General features: G+C 40.5%; 1 protein-coding gene across 1 annotated transcript in view; it reads right to left on the bottom strand.

Moving 5' to 3' along the window:
- Positions 1 to 485: 485 nt before the first annotated feature.
- The window catches only part of LOC126641456 (E1A-binding protein p400-like), a 45,071-nt gene continuing 22,102 nt past the window's right edge, over positions 486 to 23,454 (bottom strand). The window contains 32 exon segments of the mRNA XM_050318177.1: positions 486 to 1,676; positions 3,469 to 3,546; positions 4,222 to 4,383; positions 4,992 to 5,122; positions 5,707 to 5,902; positions 6,205 to 6,411; positions 6,782 to 6,945; positions 7,442 to 7,646; positions 8,260 to 8,369; positions 8,461 to 8,506; positions 9,507 to 9,707; positions 10,313 to 10,391; positions 10,507 to 10,563; positions 11,210 to 11,346; positions 12,364 to 12,411; positions 12,665 to 12,838; positions 13,359 to 13,600; positions 14,024 to 14,177; positions 14,286 to 14,330; positions 14,454 to 14,585; positions 15,141 to 15,224; positions 15,487 to 15,645; positions 15,956 to 16,099; positions 16,600 to 16,711; positions 17,171 to 17,367; positions 17,600 to 17,769; positions 17,871 to 18,073; positions 18,547 to 18,845; positions 19,638 to 19,729; positions 20,845 to 21,012; positions 21,853 to 22,017; positions 23,094 to 23,330. Of these exon segments, the coding sequence (XP_050174134.1) occupies positions 1,413 to 1,676; positions 3,469 to 3,546; positions 4,222 to 4,383; positions 4,992 to 5,122; positions 5,707 to 5,902; positions 6,205 to 6,411; positions 6,782 to 6,945; positions 7,442 to 7,646; positions 8,260 to 8,369; positions 8,461 to 8,506; positions 9,507 to 9,707; positions 10,313 to 10,391; positions 10,507 to 10,563; positions 11,210 to 11,346; positions 12,364 to 12,411; positions 12,665 to 12,838; positions 13,359 to 13,600; positions 14,024 to 14,177; positions 14,286 to 14,330; positions 14,454 to 14,585; positions 15,141 to 15,224; positions 15,487 to 15,645; positions 15,956 to 16,099; positions 16,600 to 16,711; positions 17,171 to 17,367; positions 17,600 to 17,769; positions 17,871 to 18,073; positions 18,547 to 18,845; positions 19,638 to 19,729; positions 20,845 to 21,012; positions 21,853 to 22,017; positions 23,094 to 23,330 (4,862 nt within the window). The 3' untranslated portion in view covers positions 486 to 1,412.

Genomic DNA, 23,454 nt, shown 5'->3' with positions numbered 1-23,454 from the left:
ATCACAGAATGGAAAAATAATTTTAAAATCATCTCAGAATAGGAATGTTGTAATTTAGTCTGGATTTTACACATTGCGCAGTTTTGTGGCCAAAGTAAAGTAAATCCCTTCAAGCCACCAAGAGCTTTTTGATTCCTCACTCAGTGCTGTTTGCGAAGGGTTTTTCATTGGATACAAGAATAGTAAAGAAAACCCCCACAGTTCTATGCAGCTTTTTGCTTGTTCTTTTTCTCCATAACAATAAGGCAAACTGATTTGGAGGAAGAGGCCACGCTCTGTTCACATCCAAAATACCCACCTGAAGATACATTCATCGTTAGCTTTAGTAAAAGAATAGTACAAAAGTTAGATCTTACTCTTTACACTGTTGAAGAATTAAGTCTCAGATTTAATTTCAGTATTCTCCCTTCCCCCAGCCCCCCACCCCCCCGAGCTGAAAGCCGAGTAAAAAGTACTGAACATTTAAACATGTTGCGAGAGCAGAATGAAGCTGAGAGATTAAATTTTATCAGTTGGAGATTTTCCATGACAGAAGTCCCATGAGAAACAGCTACAGATCATCTGTTTAGCTGTACCCACTGAACAATTCTTTTACAAAAAAAAAAAAAAATGGGCTACACTTCAGTACACAACTACTATCAACACAGTATTTACCTCAATTCATGCCTAAAATATCCATTATCTTAAAGTGAAATATGAGAGTGAGCACACAGGTTGGGTGATTCAATAAACTGTACACAAAACTACTAACAAACATTTTAAAAGACTTACAAAAATGGAGAATGAAACTTTTTTTTTTCCTTTTTAATTACACGTACTTACAGGTTTTCACATTTACTGGCTGAACTTTGCAGGGAGCACTTCGAATCTGTGTTAGATCTTCCAGAGGAATTTACCTCTGGAATACCATGCAGCTTTTGTACAGATAGAAAATACTGTGCTGTATCAGCCACACCTGGTTCTTTGTGTGGCTTCACTGTGGCTACTGAGCACACACTGAACTACAGCAAAGAGCTGCATATTCCCATGGGCAGGTGTGGGAAGTTAACACAGATGGATTTTACTGACATTTATGGCATTATCACCATTTCACTTTGGAGAAGCTGGGCAGAATTTCGACCTAAGTACTGTTTGCTTTGTCTGGTATGAATGAGCACAGAGAACACAGGCAGAACGCATCTTGTACACAGTGACATCTCTGAGTGCTAAACAGCTGCTAATACACTGAAGTTATATGAGTTTCCATGTTTAAATGTTCACCAGCAAGAAACCTTCTGCTACAAAAAAAAAAAAAAAAAAAAAGAATAAAAATAAAGGCGGTTTGTCTTCATTTGGATGTTTGGAGTAGCTTCTCACTTGTCTCGGCAAACAAGAAACGCTGATTCCCTGTTATTGCGTTATTTCAGCTTGGTTTAGTAGGTGCCTTTAATCTGGACAGTCGGCGTCCTCATCTGCACTTTGGCCTGCTGGTTCTGGGCCTCGGGTGTTGCTGGTGCCTGGGCTGGGTTCTGTACACCTGGAGCCTGAACCTGGGGAGACGCTGTTGTCACCACCTGCTGCTGGATCAGTTTCTGCTGGACGACCTGAGCAGTGGCAGTTGTTGCAGGGATCACCTGAACCTGCTGCTGACCTGCTGTCGTCTGAGAAAGCGTCACAGTCTGGGGCTGAGCCTGCACCTAGACATCAGGATGACATGGCAATTAAAAAAGAATAGTTGGGCATTAAAATGAGCATTTGTTACATTTCTGCTCTACAGAGGGAATCCTACTTATTTAGGTATTTTCTCTCTTAACTGACAAACATCTTGGACAAAGCAGGAAGGCTGGGAGGGGCTCTGGGAACACAGGCTCTGTGAGATCACCGAGAAACACCATTCTGTCACATTTTCTAGAGCCTTATAAATCAGAACTAAGAGCCAACATGCCTGTAACTCAGACCTCTGCAGTGCAAATCCAAGGACAAGCCCTCAGACACATTGAGAACACAGATGGAAGGTATAGAAACCCTACTGGACACACAGGAAATCTCTGTACTGCAGAAGCAGAAGTGAAGGAACAGGGAAAAGATCAGAGGGACAGACAGAGGACCAAAGAGGTTAAAATGCTGACTCTGCACCCATATTGTGACAATAAATAAAGGCACTGAGGCTTCCCACCGGTCCCAGCCATCACCCTTTCAGACTACAGCTGCCAGCCTCTATTGCCAGTTCATGGCAGAATAGTTTGAACTCCATCCAGAAATCTAATTTTCTTAACTCCATCCAGAGCAAGGGAGGAAAAAAAAAAAATCAACATCTCCTTGTTCAGAGGACAAGGTAATGCAAACTGAGCAGCTTCAGCTGCCTTTGTCAGATGCAGAAGCAAAACAAAGCTACAAGGGCTTCTTCAGGAGAAAATTTACCTCTTGACTGATCCAAAAGGAATCCAGTGGGAAGCACTAAAAATGCAGGTAAAAAGAATGCCACATACACATCAAGACCACAGTTTTAAAAGTACTTATCATGGCCTAATCCTACTGCCACTGATGTCACTGGTGTGCGTGGGAGGGAAACTGTCTTTTTTACCACGGACTCCCACACTCCCAGAGTTATGCCAACATTGGTGACTTTTGAAAATGATCTAGGAGCTCTTACTGACTACAAAGGACAACTCAACTTGTGTTGACTGATGAGGTTTCTACTCCCTGCTGTCTACCCTGCCCTTGAAGCATTCACATCTAATTATTAGTCAGCTTATACCACTTTATCATCATTTTAAGATAAACAGTAACAGATTTTATTCTGCACTAAAACACTGCACAATAAACTGTGAGAGATTAAGAGCAGATTGGCTCAGATTTTTGTGCACTGAAGGCAAAAACTTCTTCCACCATCCAAACGTAAATCACTCCTGCCAATCAACTGCCTAAGTTATGCATGTTGCTAACGATCTGGATGACATTGTTCTGAACAGTGTTAATTAAACTGCCTGGTAATTAGGGGAGGGGGAACCAAACCATCTGACCTTCTCTTGCCCACACCACATTTGGAACAGCTACTACACCGTTCTGACTTTCACAAAGCACTTGGCACAGCTTTGTGAACTGGAACAAAACAACTTGTAACCTTCAATTTGTCCTAATTTCTGTAGAAAAAGCTCAGGTGGTGCTCATTAGTTACACTCCTTGCTATCTTGACTATACGCCACAAGAAACCAATTTTTAAAAATTCTTTCAAACTCAAAAAAATATTCTTTAAAATCTGTTTTTCAGCTTATCCACAGCAACAAACAAACAAACCTACCAAAAGTTTCAGACTAGAGATTATGCAACAGCTAAGTATTCAAGACTCATTTTTACAGAATGGCACTTGCTATATGCTTCATAAATACTCCACACAAATATTCCACACATAAGGTGAAAAATACACACATTCCAAATAAATGAGCTTTCCACATTTCTACTGCCATGTTTGACAAGCATAAAACCCACCTGTTGGGAAACCGAAACCATCTGCTGAATGTTGGCAACAGCAGCCTGTTGCTGGACCACTTGTGGGAGTTTTGCAACCTGCAGTGACACGAAATAAAGAAAGATTTGGTCAAAATAAAAAACTATTAATAGAACAAAACTGGCAAAACTGCTACTGAGTGAAAACCCTTCCAAAGGCCAGTTCATGGTAAGTTGTAGCTTGGCATTTACTCATTTCAGTGAGACTGAATGTTTGTAAAACATTTGAAATCAGTGAATTGAAGAACTTAACTACAACATACTCATTTCCTCCTACCCATAAAACTGAAGGAAGCACACAAGTTCTAATGGGTTACATTATCTGGGATATACTTTTGAAGGAGTAAGCTTCTGATTTCTAGCCCCCTTCTTTTTCTCCTTGCTTAGAAAGATTCAGTTCTAAATCAGTGAACTGTCACCTGTACTCTTGGCTGCCAGAAACAGGAAGAACTCTGGCTGAATTTTCCTTAGTAAATGCTGTATGGAATCTCTTGCTTAATAAAAAGCAGTGACTTGATTTTATTTCAGGGAGGAAAGGTGAACTTACAGCTCACAGTGCCTCTGACCTGCTTTAAGGCCACATATTCAGCACTAATGAATGTTCTTAAAAAGTCAAGTTAAATGAAGGTGTGACTAGAATTAACATGAGTGGGTGCTAAAATGCTACCTCACCTGTCATCTTTACAATTCTCCAGCCACAGTACAGTTTAAGGTGTAAGCCTGTGTTACCTGTACCTGAATCTGGGCCTGCACTTGCTGGGTTCCACCTGGTTTCTGGGTTTGGGAAATTGGAGTTGTTAAGAACTGTGTTTTAATGGCAGGTTGTGTGGCATAAGTTACTTTTTGTTGCTGTGAAGTCTGCTGTTGGGTTTGGACCGTAACCTGCTGAGCATTTATCTGCAGAAGAGAAACGAAAAAAGGCATCAATGACTACAAAAGATTTAAAAGAACAGGTATGTTGCTAACAAGATTAATTACATTTATTCATTAAAAAAAAAAAAAAATCCTCCCAGGATTAGTAATAACAAAATGAGTACTTGATGAAAGCTCTCATGCATTTATACAAGTACTCAGAATTAATTAATGTATTTACTGAAAAGGTTCTCTTTTACACAGAGCACTCATACAACAATTCACTTCCAAAAAGCCACACTGAGGTGGCCTTCTCATGATCATGGTATTCTCATGGCACATGAGAAAATGACATCTCAGGAGAAAGTATATATTGCACAAATTGTAGTTGTAAGCAGTCAAAATCTCTGGGAATATTCGAAGGGAATAAAGAGAATCCTAATCTTTGTTTGGGGCACAAGAAATCACACCAACCAACCAACCATCTTACTGAAAAAATAATTAAGCACATGAGCACCTGTTCTCTCTAGATATACTTTAGATTCACCCCTGAAATCCTGACTGACTCTCTGGGAGTCTCCTCATCATCCAGAGCCAAAGTCTTTCAGCCACAGAAGCACTGCATAACTTAATGGGAGAGCCAACAATTGTACCTTTTGCTGCACAGTTGCTTGTCCCTGTGCAACCTGGGGCTGGATTGCTTTCTGCTGCTGTGCTGCTTGATGATGCTTGAGTTTTAGAAGCTGCTGGACATGCAGTGGCTGTGCAACTACTGTCTGGCCTCCTGAAAATCACAAAAATAATTAGAACTGTAACAGTATTGCTTTGCCTCAGTAATAACAGCTTGCAAACACAGATTCTGCTTTTTATAGGCTTATACATCTGCATAGCTTTGAGCACTAATAACCCACTGGTTTTAATGGGAATAAGACATATGCATTTTGACACTGGAGAGAATTTCTTATCTGAGGGTATGAATAAGCTAACTTCATGTTCTAACAATAATCTTCCTACTGGAAAAATTCTGTCCATGTTATAGGACACTGCTATGGAATACAATTCTTCTAATTTCCAATTTGCATTTTAAAAAAATTATGACATCACTATGTCTTTATTTTTAAAATTCTACCTGTTCATCTACTGTCATACACAGATTTAAAAAAAAAAACCCAACCACATATGGCTAAAGAATCATGCCAACCTCCAGGTTAAATGGAGTAAGAATAACCCTCTTTTCTGAAACAAAGGGGAATGCAACCTCTACAACTTCACTTTTGAAAAAGTGTGAGTGCCCCACGGAAGACATTACTTAAAACATAGAGAAGTGGGATTTAAAATTTTATTAGTTTAGCAAGCCTGTTCACAAACCTGCTGCTTTCTGTGGCTGCCCGATGGCAACACTAATGCCTGCAACAGTAACAGGGAGTGTGGTGACTCCTGCCGATGACACAACGGCAGCTGGAACAGACACCACCGGAGGCTTTGCCAGAGCAACCTGGGCTGCTTGTGGAGTTTGGGCCTGGATCTGTCCTTGTGCTTGAAGCTGGGAAGCAGGAACACGAGTCTAAGCAGTAAGGAATGAAGATTATTGTACTCGCACAAAAATATTCGCTGCATACAACAAAGTGATAGTTGTTAATGTTTCTAAATATACTGGCTCCTGTACAGTGAGACAGCTCAGAGATGGTATCAGTGGGTAAATGCAATGTAAAGCTATTTATGTTACAGCTGTCTCTTTTGTACTGCTCAAGCAATGCAAAGGGCACTTGTGTGTATGAATGATCAGCACCCAGCTCATTTAAACCAGCAAACAAAGTCAGATGTTTAACACCGTTCAAACACTGAGCAAAGTCAAAGCCAACTTACGAGACGAGCAACCTGCAGGTTGGTCACAGTGGTGCCCGTGAGCACCGCGCCAGGGCGAGGGGCTGTCACTGCAGTGAGCTGCTGGGTTTGCTGCTGCTGCTGCACTTGCACTTGTGCTGTTTGCTGCTGTGCCCCTTGCTGGGTCTGCTGCCCTGCCTGCTGCTGGGGGAGCTGCAGCTTCTGCTTCTGCAACTTGATCAGCTGCTCCTGCAAAAACCAAACACTTCCGTAATTTTCAAATGTTTTACATTACAGGAAAAAAATGCAGAGGAATCAGAAGCTTAAAAGGGAAAACATTCTATACCAGAGCATAGTTAAAATCAAGGAGCTAAGAATGTAACTCCTATACAGAATGGGTTGCTAATGAGTAACACTAAGTGCTTTACATCCTGCCCTAGTGGTACTATGGCAAGGGCTGTCAGACTCACTGCCTGCATGCAATTTTAGTAGGATGACATTTAAAAGAGAAATACATTTCTCTCTAGCCCAAGGAAACAGGATACAACACACACTGCTAAGGAAGCTCACAGGAACAAGGAGAGCAATGTGCCCTGGTACTTCAGAAGCATTTCCTCACCTGTGACAATTTCCCTACGGTTTTTATTTGAGCTGGAGACTGGGCTTGTGCCTGAGCCTGGATCTGTGGGACCTGCACTTGAGCAGCCTGCTGCTGCTGCTGCCTCAGAAGCTGGAAGTGAGCAGGGGTGATGGTTTTGCCAGACAGCTGGACTGTCGGTGTAGCTGTGAATAAAGAAAAAGCAAAATGCTCTGAAGAAAGCTTTTCAACATTCCATTTAATTCATTGACTTCACCCGAAAAGTCAAGCTGTTAAAATGCATATTTTTCTGCTCAAGCACACTTTGTGGACTTACTACAAATAACAATGCATTAGCATAAAAATGATGTAAAAGCAGAGTAAATAATAAAATACATGTGCCTTTCTTCAAAATGGTTTTTAGTCGAGACAGTCAATTCTAACATTTTACTGCTAGATGGTTAATAATCTTTTCAAATTGCAATGCCTAGGGCCAAGCAGCTCTCTACTGCAAGACTTCATCCAGAAACACTGGAGAGAAATGTAATCTGAACACCAACAATAAAGGAAATTAAAAATCACAGAGCCTGTTTGTGTTCCAGACCCTCCATACTGTGGGGCTGCGATGATCTAACAACGCACAGAAACTCCGGGGCCCTTCACGCACCCCGGGAAAAAGCCCCGTGAACGCACGAGCGTTACCTGGTGTGACCTGAGTGACCAGGGACCTGGTCTGGGCCTGCACAGGCGTGAGGTTGGTGGTCACCACGGCGGACGCTGTCACCGAGGTCACTGCCCGCACGCCCTGGGTGGAGGCGATGGTCACCAGCTCGCTGGAGGCGGCGGGCGCTGCTGCCGCTCTTTGCTGCGTGTGAACCACCTGGGCGGTCGCCGTGCCCCCCGAGGTCTGCAAAGGAACACACTCAGCATGGCCCACGCCCTCCAGGGCCTCACAGAAAGCTAGGGAACCTTCACAGAAACCTTCTGAAACCTTCTGGACCGTACAATTTTATAAACAAACACAAGAGTGAAAAAGGTCCAAATCTTTCTTACACTTCGATTTGTTTGGGTGTGGCTTAAAAATCAGCATCTGGGTAAATCTTTTTCAAACAGGCTGGTCACCAAACACTTTACTCCATTACAGAAATTTGATTTTAGTACCTTTCAATATTTTGCTTTATCTTCCATAGTCCTAAACCATTAAAGTAATAATATCATAATTAACAAAGCACAAAATGGTTACAGTCTGAAAATGATCGTGACATAATACATTGCTTTTAACAGCACTCATCTACAAACCATTTTGAACAGTATTAAGCATTTTTTTCTGATTAACTTTTCCAGTGTGTTCTGATACTTTGGTAAGGGAGAAGGGTTGAATACAGAACCCCAGGATGCACATGAAATTTGCCAGAAGCAGAATTTCTGACAACGTGGAAAGTTAAAGAAGAAAATGGATACGCTGATAAATCAAGCAACCAAGATCAGCCCAGGGACACAACTAGACACGATCTACTCACAGTCAACGTTCCAGGTATAACAGGTGAAGCCAGACGTTTATTGATGGGCTGAAAGGTGGCAGCAGGGACCCCAGCAACGGTGTTCACGATGACATTTCCACTCACTGTAGCTGAAAGCAAGCCAGGATTAAATGGCAGGTTCTGAAAGCAAAAATCCAAATGTCCCAATATCTCCAGCGTCCCATTATCAAGTCTCCTTACCAGTCTGGATGCTCGTGCCCGTAACTGCTGTTTTGATGGTGCCCGCCTAATTAGAAGACAATTAAAGTAAGAGTTCAGAAAAACCACAGGAAAAAAAACTGAACACAGTTCTCACTCTAATCATGCTGTTTAACACAACAGTGTAGTCCAGAAGTGACAAAATAAGAAAAATGCAACAGAACACACAGATATTTCTGCAGTTCTTTGTTGATTCCAAACAACAGCTAATGTATAGATTAGGATTCTGCCACGCTAATGAACAGTTCTAGACCAGTCCAGTGTGTGGCAAACACTGGTCATTTGACATCCCTGTTGCAGAAGAAGGGAGCAATATCTTACTCTGGCACACCACAGACAAGCCCTCACACAGGAGCATCACTGAGCACTAGATACATAGCAATACTTATGGGTCAGAACCCATCCTCTGTGTCTTTCTGCAAAAGCTGCTAGCAGTCCTGCCCTTTAACAAGCAAAATCAAACCACCACTGCCTGCACACATTGGTGTGCAAACTGGATTGGCTCTAAAGCAAAAGTCTCAGACCAGTCATCAGATTCATCAAAATGAGACTCTAGATTTAAGGAAGACATGGAAAATTTGCATGATGGTGCAAATGCACCATGATATAATGCAATATTCCACTTGCCTTGCAAAAGTAAATAAAGTTGTGCTTTTTAAGCTCCTTTAACAGAGTGGCTCTTACAGCTATATTCTCTTTTTTCTCCAAGTTCTCTGTATAAATACTTTTCACTGACTGTGTAAATGTATTCGCTCAGACTTCCTTAAATTGAACGGAAAAAAGGAAAAAAAATCTTTGCATGGTGTTTTTCCACCTCAGAATGTCAACACCTATAGCTACAATGGTACGAACACTCTTCATAAAGGAGGAAAATAGAACATAGCCAGGAGAAAAAAAGAAAGAAATACCTTTTATCTCACTATACTGACCTAAAATTCTCACTTTCCAGAGCAAATCCGACACAAATACGGCACACACAGAAGAGCTGAAGCTACTACATCAGAGACACCAAGCTCTCCCTTTCTTACCAATACTGCTGTGTTGGCCACAGTAGTGACTGCAGTCTGCACCACTGCCTGTGGCTGCTGAACTACCTGTGCCTGTGGCTGTGGCTGAGGCTGGGCCTGTGCCTGCTGCACCGTGGGCTGCTGTGCTGGCTGCTGCCCCGCCTGCTGCTGCTGGGGCTGGGGGCCTGTCTGCTGCTGGGCCCTCTGCTGCTCAGCCAGCGCCTGCAAAGCAAAGGGGAGATTCAGTCCTCAGGTGTGTAACAAGCAGGATGTGCTTTTTTAAAAAACAAAATAAATAGCAACAAACAAAACCCCCTTTAATTCTAACCACAATCCCCCTTTAATTCTAACCACATATTATATGAGTGTGTGCAGAGACAGCTCACAAATCTGCCTTCACTCTCCAAGCCCAGGTTACATGCCCTGACTAGTTTCAAACCACAAAGCTATATTAAGGTTATAGGCTTAGAGAACAGCACAGCAAGCAACTTACCACCCACAAGCAAGGACAAGTAGCTTTTTCTGAATAATATAAGAAAGCAGGCTACAGAATGGTCAACAATAAACCAAGATTTCTACATGTGTTTAATATCTTTCCCAAAAAGATGCTCCTTGTTGTTTAATGCACCTGAGTGACAGCAGGTCCGAGGAGAAGTCCCACTTTGGGCCTTGGATACCTAAAGCCCAGTATGTGAACAATTTGCAGCTGCTCACAACATCCACTGCACCACCAAACTTGTCCCAGGAGGCAGCTTTGCTCATACCTCCTGTGCTGTCTAATGTTTTAATGACTTCAGTCCCACGTGCAGCTGAGATGGAGACCATACCTTTTTCTCTTTGGCAATGCGTTCTGCTCGGAGCGACGCGACTTGGATTGGAGGAAGTGGCTTATCGTAGTTGATTCCACTGCAAACAAGGATAAGGCAAAGCACACAATAGTTAGAAATAACTGAAAGTTCAAAAAGAAAGGAAAGACAGCACTTTAAAGCAATTCATAACTTGTAAGATGGGGAGTGCCCACCTTTCTGCAAGCACCGATGCATGCTTTGGATTCTTCTGGAAAGGATTCATGCCAAGCCTGAAATCGAGCAAAACCATGTTATTTGAGACAGAAAAAACCTTAAAACCAATATTAATTTTTAACATTTTAGCTTATGACACTGCAATTTTGGTGAAGTTTTCATGATACCCCCACCAGTACTGGAGCCTGCATACAGACCCACATTTTAAGAAGTCCTCAGAAAATATAGAAAAAAAATACAGAAAAAAAATTACAGAAAAATAAAATACAGAAAAATAAAATACAGAAAAATAAAATACAGAAAAATAAAATACAGAAAAATAAAATACAGAAAAATAAAATACAGAAAAATAAAATACAGAAAAATAAAATACAGAAAAATAAAATACAGAAAAATAAAATACAGAAAAATAAAATACAGAAAAATAAAATACAGAAAAATAAAATACAGAAAAATAAAATACAGAAAAATAAAATACAGAAAAATAAAATACAGAAAAATAAATACAGAAAAACTGTAGGAAGATACATAGAAAAGAATGTACTACTAAACAGCATAGACACTGAAAGTTTACAATTCAGGTAAATGGATATAAATTAGATTTTAAAAAAAAAAACAACTCAGTGCTGTGCTGCTCTTAATGAGAAAGGGCAAATTCTTGTAGTGGTAACAGGGAGATCAAGTGATCCCAGGTAAACTTACAGAGGTTTGATAGGTGGACTTCTTTTCCCTGCAATCATTTTCATCATCTCAAAATGATTAGTATAGAGCTGCGTGTGGGTTGCACCCTCGTCTTGAGCATAGATCTGATTGGTACGGAGTGGGCGGCTGTTTTTAGTCTAAAAAAAAAAGAAAACAAACCAACTTTCAATTGCAAACACACCCACGTGGCATTCTGTCTATGTATAAACACAGGGTGCGCTTGTAGATTATTTAAAAACGTACTCCAACATATCTATCACAGAGTGGTTCCTGCCTCGTGTCACTGATAACTTACTGTTACACAAAACTCTACGGGAAATATATAAAGAAAGAGCAAAATAAGGAGCAGTTCCCACGGTCACACTGGCATCAGCACTTGGGGACATACAAAATGGCAAACTCTAATTTGAAAAAGAATCTTTGCTTTAGTTTAGATTTTGCGAGTTTAATTCAGTACCCAAACCAAGAGCCCATTAGTTTAGAGTTATGCACAGCGCACACGTAAGATAACGAAACAAAACCATCACTGCACTGCTCTCCCAACAAAGCCATGTTATGAACATCCACACACCATGCCACTCTAACATTTGGCTCCTCCTAAGCAGAAACTGCCAGTCAGGGACAAACCTCCTTATCAGTCAGAGAATGGGACTACAGCAGAAGTTCCAGATTCTCTGCCCAGCTCTGTCACTAAATTGCTGTGTGGTTTGGAAGAAGGTGTTCATAGCCATGGAATTGATTTTTGTTTCTGTAGCATCCTATCATCCTCATTCACTAAAAGGTGTTTCAGGCATCAAATTCACTATATATTTGTAATCCACTTAGACTCTAGTATGAAGTTTGTTCTTACAGATCTAAAGTATCATCAGGATAAGTTACATGGTGGTTGTTAGGTGGAAAAATACGCACTACAGTTTAAGTGAAATCACAAACTTCTTGCATGATCTAAAATTTATCTATCAAATCCAAAAGCTGAAGTCTGGTGTCAATCCACTGTATCAACAAAGAAAGAAAAAATAAATTTGGAATTTTAATTGATGTTTCAGAACTCAAGTAACACTCAACATGGATCTCATATGAATTATCTGCCCACCTCCATTGCTGCTAAATACCACAGTGTCTAGATTTGATTTTGAAAGAATACCAATGCACACCTTATAAATACTTTTTGTCTTCTTTTTAGGATTAGCTTCGTACATTAGCTGTAAAATAAGAAGGAAAGTTAGATGATCTTTTGTGGAAGATTTTGTTCAGGTGCTTTTTCTTTTCAATGAAATCACATAAAATAAGTGGAAATCCTGATGAGAATAATTTAAAAATCTTTTAAAAGTTATTTATTTACACTGTTGAAACGTTTAACAAAAAAAAAAAACACAAGTGTTTATGGAGATAAGGAAAAAAAACTCTACAAACTTAAGGTAAAAAATAGAGAGGCGTCACTCTGTGTAAACTCACCTTTCCTTCTTCCCGTGGAATAATGACATTTTCGTATCTGTTCCGGCACTGCTTTGGGGAGCGATAGACTCTGCTGCACGAGTTCACCACGTCACTGACAAGGTCCCAGTTGGGAGTGTGTGCTGGTGACACAACAGCAAGATTTAAAGGAAGCTCCAGCAGCTGCTTCACTGCCTGCAACAGATAAAGGCACAAAAGCTTCAGGTGACAAATGGTTACCCATCTTCCAGACCGACCCTTATCTGCATGTCCACACATCATTACCACAATGAGACAGATAGCTCAGGGCTAAGGCTCTGTGTTCATCTGCACTCACAGAGAATAAATAAACATAAAGTGCTATTATGCAGATTGATGTGCAAGGAAACCCTTGGAGACTCGTGTGAGAGGAAGAGAAGCTGCCATTCAAGTGCTGCCCTCCTCTCCAAAGTGAGGAGAACCTCAGATGTGCTATCCTGTGTCCAGCCAGCACAACTACTCTGAAGCGTAACAGTAAGTGGTTTCTAAAGCACAATCACACATTTTGTAGTTTAGCTTTAAATTCCTCCTTAGAGGAACACAAATGACAGGCAATCTGTTCTGAGTTATGTCAGCAAAATGCCAAACTAACCATTAAGAATTAGAAATAACCTTGCAGAAATAAAGTACAAGAATAGCAACATAATAACAACAGAAAATGCCGGTGTCATCTGACCTGCAGAAGTGCCCAGTCTTCGCTGATCAACCACTCTGGATTATCCTGTCCAGCCTCAGTAGCTGGTTTGACAAGCGTTGGCAAAGGCTTTGCAAACTGTGTCTGCTGTTTCAACAAGATATTCTTCTTCTGCTCTTTGCCCTCCCGGCGCATTTTCAACATTCCTGGAGTTGCTCGATCAAAAAGCGAACGAGGTGGAATAACCGTCTCTCCATGGCGTTGCTTCTTCTTCCTACCTGCAGCTTAGACATGAAATAAAACATCACTGGCAAACAGATACTGCCATTCTTTGATTCCTCTACTTGCAGCTGCAAAATGCTCCTACATGTACAGAGTGTTCCACACTGCCCTTGCAAAGCAGAGTGAGCAATTAAACAGAGCCTGGTACAAAATCAGACCAGCCTTGTCTAAACTGATATAGTAGAATGTCTGCTTTATCACACTGCCTTTAAGGACACCTATGTGCCTAAATAGAAGATGCATCATAAGAATGGGGCCTTCTGGTGATTCTGTTGCTTCAAGGCCACGGTGAGACATGAATTTAATCTCTTCAAACCTGCAAATTTGATCTTTGCTGGACCAGACATGCAGAAGATACAAAAAAATCCCCTGATTTTTTTAACTTGCAGCAATACATCTCAGAACAGTTTTGAACAAACACTTACCAGATGGATCTGTTTTGTGTCGTTTCCGCTCCTTCCTGACATACACTGGAGGCAATTTGGATTCCGGAATAGGGGTGGTGTCATACATCAGGCACATAACAGAATCTATGTAGATATCATTGTCATCCTGGGGTGGAGTAGGAGGAGTCCAAAGCTGCACAGAACAAAATTTGTAAGTGCTGCAATATTAAATCTCTGCTGATCTTTATGTTTCCAGAAAATAAAAAGCCTGGTTAGGCTGCCTGGTGTTACTTCTACGTACCGGCATAATTTCAGTTTGTCCATCTGGGCCTTCATAGACATATTCCTGCACAGCAGAAAGAGAACACAGTTCAAATGATCCAACTGAACCCCCAAGGAAAAAGATATTCTCAGAGTAACTGTTAGGAAATACACTTGTAAGAAAAAAACAAGACTGATCAGGAATTACTTTGTGGTATGCATCCTCTCGAGTGTAGGTCAGAAGTTCCTCTTCATCCTCCCAAAGCATTTTTTGCTCTTTTTCCTTTAACTCCTTCATATGCTGGATTTCCCAAGCTTTCTTTGCATTTTTCAGTTCCATCTAGATGAAAGTAAGACTCCTTAGAAACTTTACGCAGTAACAGACACTGGATTAGAAGTCATCAATTTGTATTTTTAAGGACAAACTCCTTGAATTTTGACATTTTCAGAAATCATATAGCAATTTCTTAACACATACTTTCACAATCATTTAGATGATATTTCTTGGTCTCTGTTGAGGGCTTTTAAACCATCAAAATAAAGCCATCAGAGAATTTCAGTTAAAGAGTGAAGACAACCAGAACACAGGCTCACCGAAATTAATGAAATTTTTCCCCCGCTATCAATGGAGTACAACAAATATTTGCTGAGCCAGGCTGAATGCAATTCCCATTTTATGAAAAAGAAATTAAGAACTGACACCTGGTTAAACCAGAGAATCCCAAAATAATGAGCTCTCTGTAAGACATTACGCTCTTCATAAGTTACAGCAAGAAAAGATCACAGAAGCGCCTACAATATATTCCACATCACTGAAGAAACTTTCATTTCATACTGAAAATATAATAAATGTTGTTCTGTGACAGAACAACACGGAAAAGATCGGTTGTTTTACCTCATTCAACCGTGGCTCATTGTCCTCAACTGAACCGTGGAAGAGCTCCAGATAATTCAAAGCATACTTCTCAATTGGAGTCAGCTGAGAGAACATACCAAGGGGGAGAAAAACGTTAGTTTTAGGATGATAAAAGAAATGTTATCTAAAGTATCAAAGCTCTCCTTAAAACTCATCTCCCTCTCTGATGCTTAACATCTTAAATCAGTGGGAGATCTCCCATCCATTTCACGTGAGTATCAATCCCAGAGGCAACAAAGTTGCTTTGAGGCCAGACTGCAAAGAAATTGAAATGTTTGAACTACACATTACTTTTTAACCAGATATTCACAGAGAGTCAGGGTACCTGATCCACAACAGCAACCAACTCCTGCAGCTGTGAGGGCTCTTCGTTGTATTTTGTCTCGTAGAGCTCTGAGATGAAAGGTTCGATGCTGGACTCGGATCCCATTTCTCGTAAGTGATCGTTCGACTCCTCGTCCTCTCGTTCAATGCTGTTGAGGGCCTTTCCGAAGGAACATAATTTGAAAATAATTAAGACTTCAAAAACATGGAGAGAAACCCCATAGGAAGCTCAGTGAAATGCAACACAGATTTCTGGAGTAAGGCTCTGCTGCAGTGAGAGGAACAGTCCCCAGAAAGCAGAAAACTCAGCTGTGGGCTTTTGGAAGCTTTGTCACAAGGAGAATGACAAAACAATACAAAACCACCAGAAAAAGAGACCGATGGGATTTTACCCAAATAAAATGAGATTAGACAGCTGTTTAATACTAATGTTGCACAGCTGTATTTTTAATGTATATGTTAATAGTTACCTCTATGAAAGGTCTTGCAACTTTAGGTGAAATATTTTCTGCTGGAGATGGCTCTTGAGAAAGTACTACAAATTCTTCTGCTTTCACTCTAAATCCAGAATCCTCCATAGGAGAATGAACCTCAAACAATTCCTGAATTGTTTGCTTCATAAATAGAAGGGAAAAAAAGGAGAAATTAATTCAGCTTTTGAGAGCATTCTATTTTTTAATACATTGGGAGTGCCAGCCAGGATGGACTGGCTTCATCAGTGCAGTAACTGTCTCATGCATCTTCAGAGCAGCAACTGAGAGCCTCTCTCTCTAAATGCCCAAACTGTATAGTTCACATTTTAAAGCTCTCGAAACCTTCCTCCTCACAAGCTCTGCAGAATTTTGCAGCAGGGTGAAGAAATCAGAATATATTAAGTCACAGAGTCTGTGCATCACTGTGCAAGTAACAGAACAAAAGCAGATGGACAGTATTTGAGAGAATGTGGCCCAAACACTGAGAGTTCAAGCAATCATGACATCCAATATGCTTGCTATTTAATTCTAGCCCAAACAGACTTTTACTAAACTGTTATTAAACACTCCAGCACAGATGCTTGAATTTATTAAACACCCTGCAACACGGGTGTTTCAATGTATTCTGAATATTAACTTACCTGTGTTAAAAAGGCCATTGAATAGTCATTTCCCTGAGCAGCTACTTCTCTGATCAAGTCCTTTGTGCCATTTTTCAAAAGTTTCTCTTCTACAGAATTACCACTGACAAGCCTAAAAACAAAAAAAGGAAAAGTATAGAAATCTGGTAAGTCATTTCCAAATCAGCTTTCAGAAACAAAATGATAAATTGCTTAGAGAGCAACACGGGACTTTTAAAATGTTGTAGTTTGTGGTTTTTTTTTTTTTAGTTCTGGTACAGACCCAAAAAGACCACACTACCACCTCCACTTTAAAGCTTTCTTTTAGTAATTCATGTAATAAAAAAAAACCCCAACAACATAAAAGATCTCACTTGAAAAATTCCATGTAGACTAAGAGACAAAACCCATGCAGGTATTTGATGCTGAACCTCACACACATTTTCCTATGATACCCTGGCATCTTTTATATTGAAGTGAGGTGAAGTTTTCACATGGTTTCCACTTTATTCCAGATCATACAGGGCAGCACTATCTGAAATAACCTTTCATTGCAGCATGTTAAAGAGCAGTCACTGATTGCAGCCATTACCTGTATATATGGATATCTTTACATCTCCCAATTCTGTCACACCATTCCTGAGCTTTTGCATCCATCACTGGGTTTAGATCATTGTCATAGAACACAACAGTGTCTGCCTCAACAAGATTGACTCCAGTGGAGCGGCTGTGAGAGGAAAGGATGGCACAGAAAATGCGCTTGTCTCTGTTGAAAATTTTCATCAGCTCCTACAAAAATGGAATCACAGGAAGGAGTAAATAAACACACACACAAAAGAAAATACCAAACAAAATTCAATATAGCTCCATAAAAAAACCAGTCAAAGGTTTTTATTGAAAGCTTGAAACAAGTCCAAGTGTTTCAAACTGAGTAAGAAATGAGGCAAATTTCCTTCCCTTGATCTTATAAAAGCCTGAGCAGCAAATACTGCTGTACCAGTGGCCGTTAGTGCACACTTACCTGCCGTTGTTCCTGGTTAGCATATTCATCAATCCTCACAAATGTGAGGAAATGGAAATTCAGGAACAACTCCAGTATGTCCAACATCAGAATCATCTGTGACAAAATCAGCACACGGCGCCCTTCAGACTTCAACTTCTGAAGCAGGACAGCCAGAGCTTCTAATTTTCCTATAATTCAAACAAGAAAACAAATAATGGTTTTATACAGGAATTCCTTTCCTGTTGCACAGGAAATTACTGATGTATTGTCAGCAAATGCCCTCCTTTACCTGAGTCATACTGCACCAGTCGGAGGTCGGGGAACTGCAGCAAGTGAGGAGTTGTCAGCTTTTGCAACTGATGCAAGTGTGGAGCTGCCTTCTGCCTCAGGCTGTGCTTGAGGAGTTTCAGTCTGTGACTGTAGGAAGGGGGAGGATTTGCTACATACAAACACGGGGGAGCAGCAACTGCAGCTGGCAACACGAAGAGAGCCCTGTGGAAAGCATCAAAACAAGGGAATACCAGTTTAAAAAGCTACACACAAAATGAGCATTTATAATCACACATGCAGCAATAATTTTCAGCCTGTCAAATGCTACCCACTACATATTGTCAGTTTTGGCTAAACTAGTTTCTGCCTGCATCTCTGGGTCTTAACTCTTGTTCATTGGCTCCAAGAGGTACCTCCTCACAAGTAAATCTAAAGTGTAAGATTGTAAGCTTAAGTATGGGCAGCTGAATTCGGGCTTGAAATTAGGAATGAGACACTGAAAAGTCTTTATAATAAAGACCCCAAATGAAACAGAAGTGACTGTCATTCTTACATTCATGTTGGTCATCACTTACTGCAAAATAAATCAGTCTAAACCAAACAAGCTCACGAACAGAAACACGGGTTTTTTGAAAAGGAGTGTTTTAGAAATAACTAGACGTGGTAAAGGTTTATAAGGCAGAGTCCCCCATTACCTGTTAACAACATCCTTTAGAGATTCTCGTTGCCGAACCAAGCTCAGGATCATTTCCTGCAAAGGGTTACTTGTTCCTCCGGAGGCACTTGAAGAAAGGCAACAGTTGACGAAGCCAGCCCACCTCCAGCTGTTGCCTTCACTGGGAGCCAGCTGGGAGGGCTTCCCTTCCCCAGCCAAGGAGCACACGCTCAGCACGTCCCTGCCGTACACCGGGGCCCGCCAACAACGGCGCTCGTTGCCTGAAAAGATCCTGTCCAGGCGCTCCTTCAGGAGCCGGTTCTTCTCCTCAAACGTCTCCTGCGCCAAGAAAAGTTGGAAAGAAACACATTTGCTGCTCATCACAATCACTGAGGAATATGAGTTCCTTTAGGATGAAGCTGCCAGAGTACTGTGTGCTTTATCCCACCAGCATCTCACATTGTGAGATGACCTAAGACCAGGCACAAAAGGTATCAATTTCAAAAACCACTTGCAGATTGCAGCTAAATTCAATTCATATTAGAGAGCCAATTCTGTCTTAGTTCAGTATCTTCTCATTTTTTTGAAGTGCATTTTCATAGCTTTGGAAATACAACAAAATTAATCATTTATATCTGGGACACTTCAATTAACACATTAATAGATTAGGTGCAGGTTCTTGCACAGTTTGATATATATTTGATGTTTCTTGATGCTTTATAAGTTGCTTGAGTATCTTTTCTAAAAACTTGTTAAGGTTAGAAATCTATTAAAATTTGCCCAACTACCTTTGTGTTCAAACCACATAGAAAATCTCATGATTCCTTAATTTATGCATTGCTACATAATTACAATATATTACAGTTAAAAGAACCTGTCTGCTATCACAACACAAGAAAGCTGTCAGCTGCTTTTATACACCAGAATTTATTTTAAACTATGGGTTATGGATGAAAATGCATCAGATCTGTCAATCTGAAACACTGACAAAAGTGGGGGTTTTTACCTACTTGGTAATTATCAAAGTTCCTAATTAATTCCAGCTTTGTAAATTATAGCTTCCAACTATTACATGGACTTAGGATTGATTCTGAAGAGTTGTGTTTCCATAAGAAAATAAAAATGGAGTACCTGTGACTGTCCATGTGTAGGTGCTGGTTTTAACACTGCTCCCATGTCACCAGAGGGCAAATTGGCAACTGCAGCTCTACCTGGAATACAAACTGAGGATAAACCTTGTGTTTATATATTTACTCTTCTGAAGATTGCTCTCCTTTGTTATTTGCAATAAGAAGGCGTTTCATAGCTATGAACTCATCCTTGCACACAAATTTTTAGTCTAAATGTCCACTGGGTACTGCAAATCTGCTCTTTGTTAGCCATCTTATCTGACATATATTTACACTAATTGTTTTCATAAAAATCCAAGATAGAGCAATCAAATTTTACTTTGCCTTCTACAAAGGCTTGCTGCATTTGTACTTTAATAAAAATGTCATGTATAGTGCAATATGCATTAACATTTAGAAGTCATACTCTAATTCAGGAAAAGATTACTCTAATTTATCTTAAACAAATCATCTGAGATTTTTCAGAACACATATCAATTCAGTGTATCTACAAACTGATGAAACTATACAATGGAATCTCAGTAGTATCCTACACATTAATACATCAAAATGGAACAGAAAGCAGTCTGTTTTGAGGGAATGGTTTATATCCACAAAAATTTACAGCATATGGCCATTTCCAGTGAGTGATCTCCTAGTGCTGTATTTAAATTTATATAATTTAAAAATCTACTGTTTTGTTGTAAATGCATTCATTTCTCTATTATTTTTGATCAACATCTTGGCTGTGTTTTTAAGCAAAGAACCGATCACATTTGTAGCAAGGTGCCAAACACCTAAGCAACACTTCCTCAGGGAAAGGAAAACTATAGTTTGGTCAACTAGAGAAGATAATTAGATAAAAGCAAAATCAATGTGGAAAAATGGAGACAATTGTTGGACATTCTCAGTATAAAAAATAATCACCCTTGATTATTATTTCTTTGCAAAAATTAGCAAAGTATTTCAAATTCACTTCTTCCCACTAAACTCTGAACTTTAACAAAACTGGCAAATAAAAATACATCTATAATAAAGTTGCAAGCTCTCCCAAGTTTTTACTAAAAATTATCTAAAATCTCCAGTACACATCATGCACAAATGAGAAGGATTTGCCTCATAGTTTACCTCCTCCTGAACCCCCCTTATGGAATTATGATCTGTAACAATTTGGAGTTATATATCAACGTGATTTTAGTAACGGAATATTTAGACAGAGGAAAACCCACCTTGCTGTGTCACTGCTGAGGAAGTTGGGACACCTGTCTGATGCTGGTTTCCTAAAGCATTCAGAGCATTCTGCACAGTTCCTGCCTGGGACACTGTCTGCATGACAACCGGGCCCTGAGGTCTCAGGTACTGCTGGCCAGGCGCTGACACAATCTGAAGGACACTCCCTGCAGGGGAGGATTTCAAAGCACGTCAGGTTGGACAGAGTGGAAAACAATACACAGTGTTCTCTGGCAAACTGACCATTGCTGTTTCAAACCGTGTTCAATTTTCCCAGACAAGTTCACTCCACCAATCTGCCACAACATCTAATAGGAGGGAAACACCCAAATCTTCACAGTTAACGAGGGGTTACTTGTCATAGGGGGATCCATTCTAATCTAGGTGCTTATACAGAATTTAGACAAAATCCAATCAACTAAAAAAATCTTCACTTGACATTCCCTCTATTTATTCTGTTGGCCACACAGAATCAAGATATGTAGGTTCTCCCAAATCTGGCAACACACACCACCAGCAAGGGAAATTTGAAGGCAAAATATACTGTAGGTAGAACATTCAGGTCAGGGCAACAGTTGGGTCAAAATTCAGAAGCACACCAACCTTGAAGTATTATTTACAGCATTTCAGAACAAACCAAGGATGTCCTCAGTTTTGTCTGTTTCTGCTCACCAGTGAGCCTATATCAAATAATGCCTCACCTTACTTTAGCTGCATTGCATGGATATGAAAACAAATTAAATAAGAAAATTTGGGAAAAAATACAGAAAAAGAAAGTACCCATGTCTTTCCTTTGATAGACACTAATTTTTCAAACCAGAGCGACCTTGGCATCCCTGTCTCACCCAGACAATAGGAAGAGCAGAGCAGTCAGTACAAGCAGCAGGGATGGAAAAATCCCCTTTAACAAACCAGCAACAAGGAACAAACAGCAATAAGGACAACCATGTTGCCTCAAAACACGAGTATCCTAAATAATGGAAAACTCCCTGTTTTGGAAGAAGTACCTTGTAACTGCAAGGGCTGCCCTGCAGTGAGCTGGCGGAGCTGACTGTGTGACAGAGTGAACTTGTTCCCTTGGAACTGCAGGGTCACCGGGGTCTCTGGCTGAGCGATCCTGCCTTGTGCTCCTGCTATAGAAGCCAGCTGGGCTATTTTTACTACCTCACCACCTGTTAAGGGGGGAAACAGGCATTAAAAAAAACCAAGGTGGGAGGCGAGTCGTTCAGTATTCACAATTCTACGTTTGGTTAGTAAACTGGTGCTGAAGCGCCTTCCATGCATAATTATACTTAGTGCATCAAAAGTGTCATATAAAAGTTAAGCAGGTATTGCTTTCTATATTTGTTGGACAAACTGGAAAGAAGCTGATTGTTTAAAGGGTAAGAACATCAACATTTTAGAAATTACCACTTCCATTAGCAAAAAAAAAAAAAAAAAAAAGAGCTACCTGAAAACTCATGTGACACTTTGTAACAGAACGAGTATAGACATTAAAGTGATTTTCACTGCCTTTTCAAGAGCATGAAGGAAGGTTTAAGGAAGAAATTAAAATATTCACAGGCGTAGCACTGTAAATACACATTTGAAACGGCCCGAAATTTGCTGATGAACCATGATTCATATCAAGCTATCTGCATTTAGACAAACCAAAAAGCTTCAACAGTGACAAAGGGCAAAGCTTTTTGCGATTTAAATGCAGAAAGGTTAGAGGCATTTAAGCAGTAAGTTTTATCACACTGAGAAAATACTGGTGTGAAAATTTAGCTTTTGTAAAGGCAGTGCATTACCCCAGAGATAAAATTAATACATCAGTGCTCAGTACTCTCTACACATGCTAATAGGCAGTGCACATACAACCTTAAAGCAAAGCCTCATCGCTTTTCTCTGCCTAACAGTTGCGACGCTCCTCTCTGCGAGAGAGGCCTTTAGCAGATGGATTAGTGTTTAACACGAAAGGAATAATTAGGATAGAGCTAAAACATTTGGTCTGAAGGAAGTCTTGCCAGCAGAAGGAACATGCAGAAATAGGAGATTAAGTTGACACCGCTAATGTATGTCCACAGCAATTCTATTGTTTCTTATCCAATTTTCGATTTTCCTTGGTCACAAAAGCAACGTACTGAGCAAGGCTAATCAGAAGAGTGAAAAAAAAACAACGATTCTGTACACATCTTAGGGTGCCTAGTAACTTAACCTCATTGTAGTTACAAAGGTGGGAGAAACCTTGAAAGGGGAGGCCACTTACTAGGCAACCGTGCCTGGGCCTGAGAGGTGAGGACCAGCCTCTGAGGCAGCACACTCTGTTGGATGGTGTGCGGGGGGGGCTGTGGCTGGGCCTGGCCTGGCTGAGGGGCCGGCGCAGAGGTCTGGCCCCGCGGTTTCACAGGGTTGGCTGTGCTAGTTGCTGTGGTGAAGGTCGCTGCGGGCTGGTGTCTTGGAGCACTGGTGGAAGCCTGAGTTGTCTGAAACTGTGCTGCTGCGGCTGCAATCGATAAGGGTTGTTTGTGCAAGCTGTTAGAGGTTTTAACTCCACTCTTTTTTAAACAACCTGCATTAAAAAGAAACCTTCCAACAGGATATTAAAACGGCTACAGGAACGGCTCGTC

Source organism: Myiozetetes cayanensis, unplaced genomic scaffold, assembly GCF_022539395.1.
Source record: "Myiozetetes cayanensis isolate MyiCay16 unplaced genomic scaffold, myiCay2020 scf21, whole genome shotgun sequence".
Taxonomy (NCBI): Eukaryota; Metazoa; Chordata; class Aves; order Passeriformes; family Tyrannidae; genus Myiozetetes; species Myiozetetes cayanensis.
This window is presented reverse-complemented; position numbering and strand designations above follow the sequence as displayed.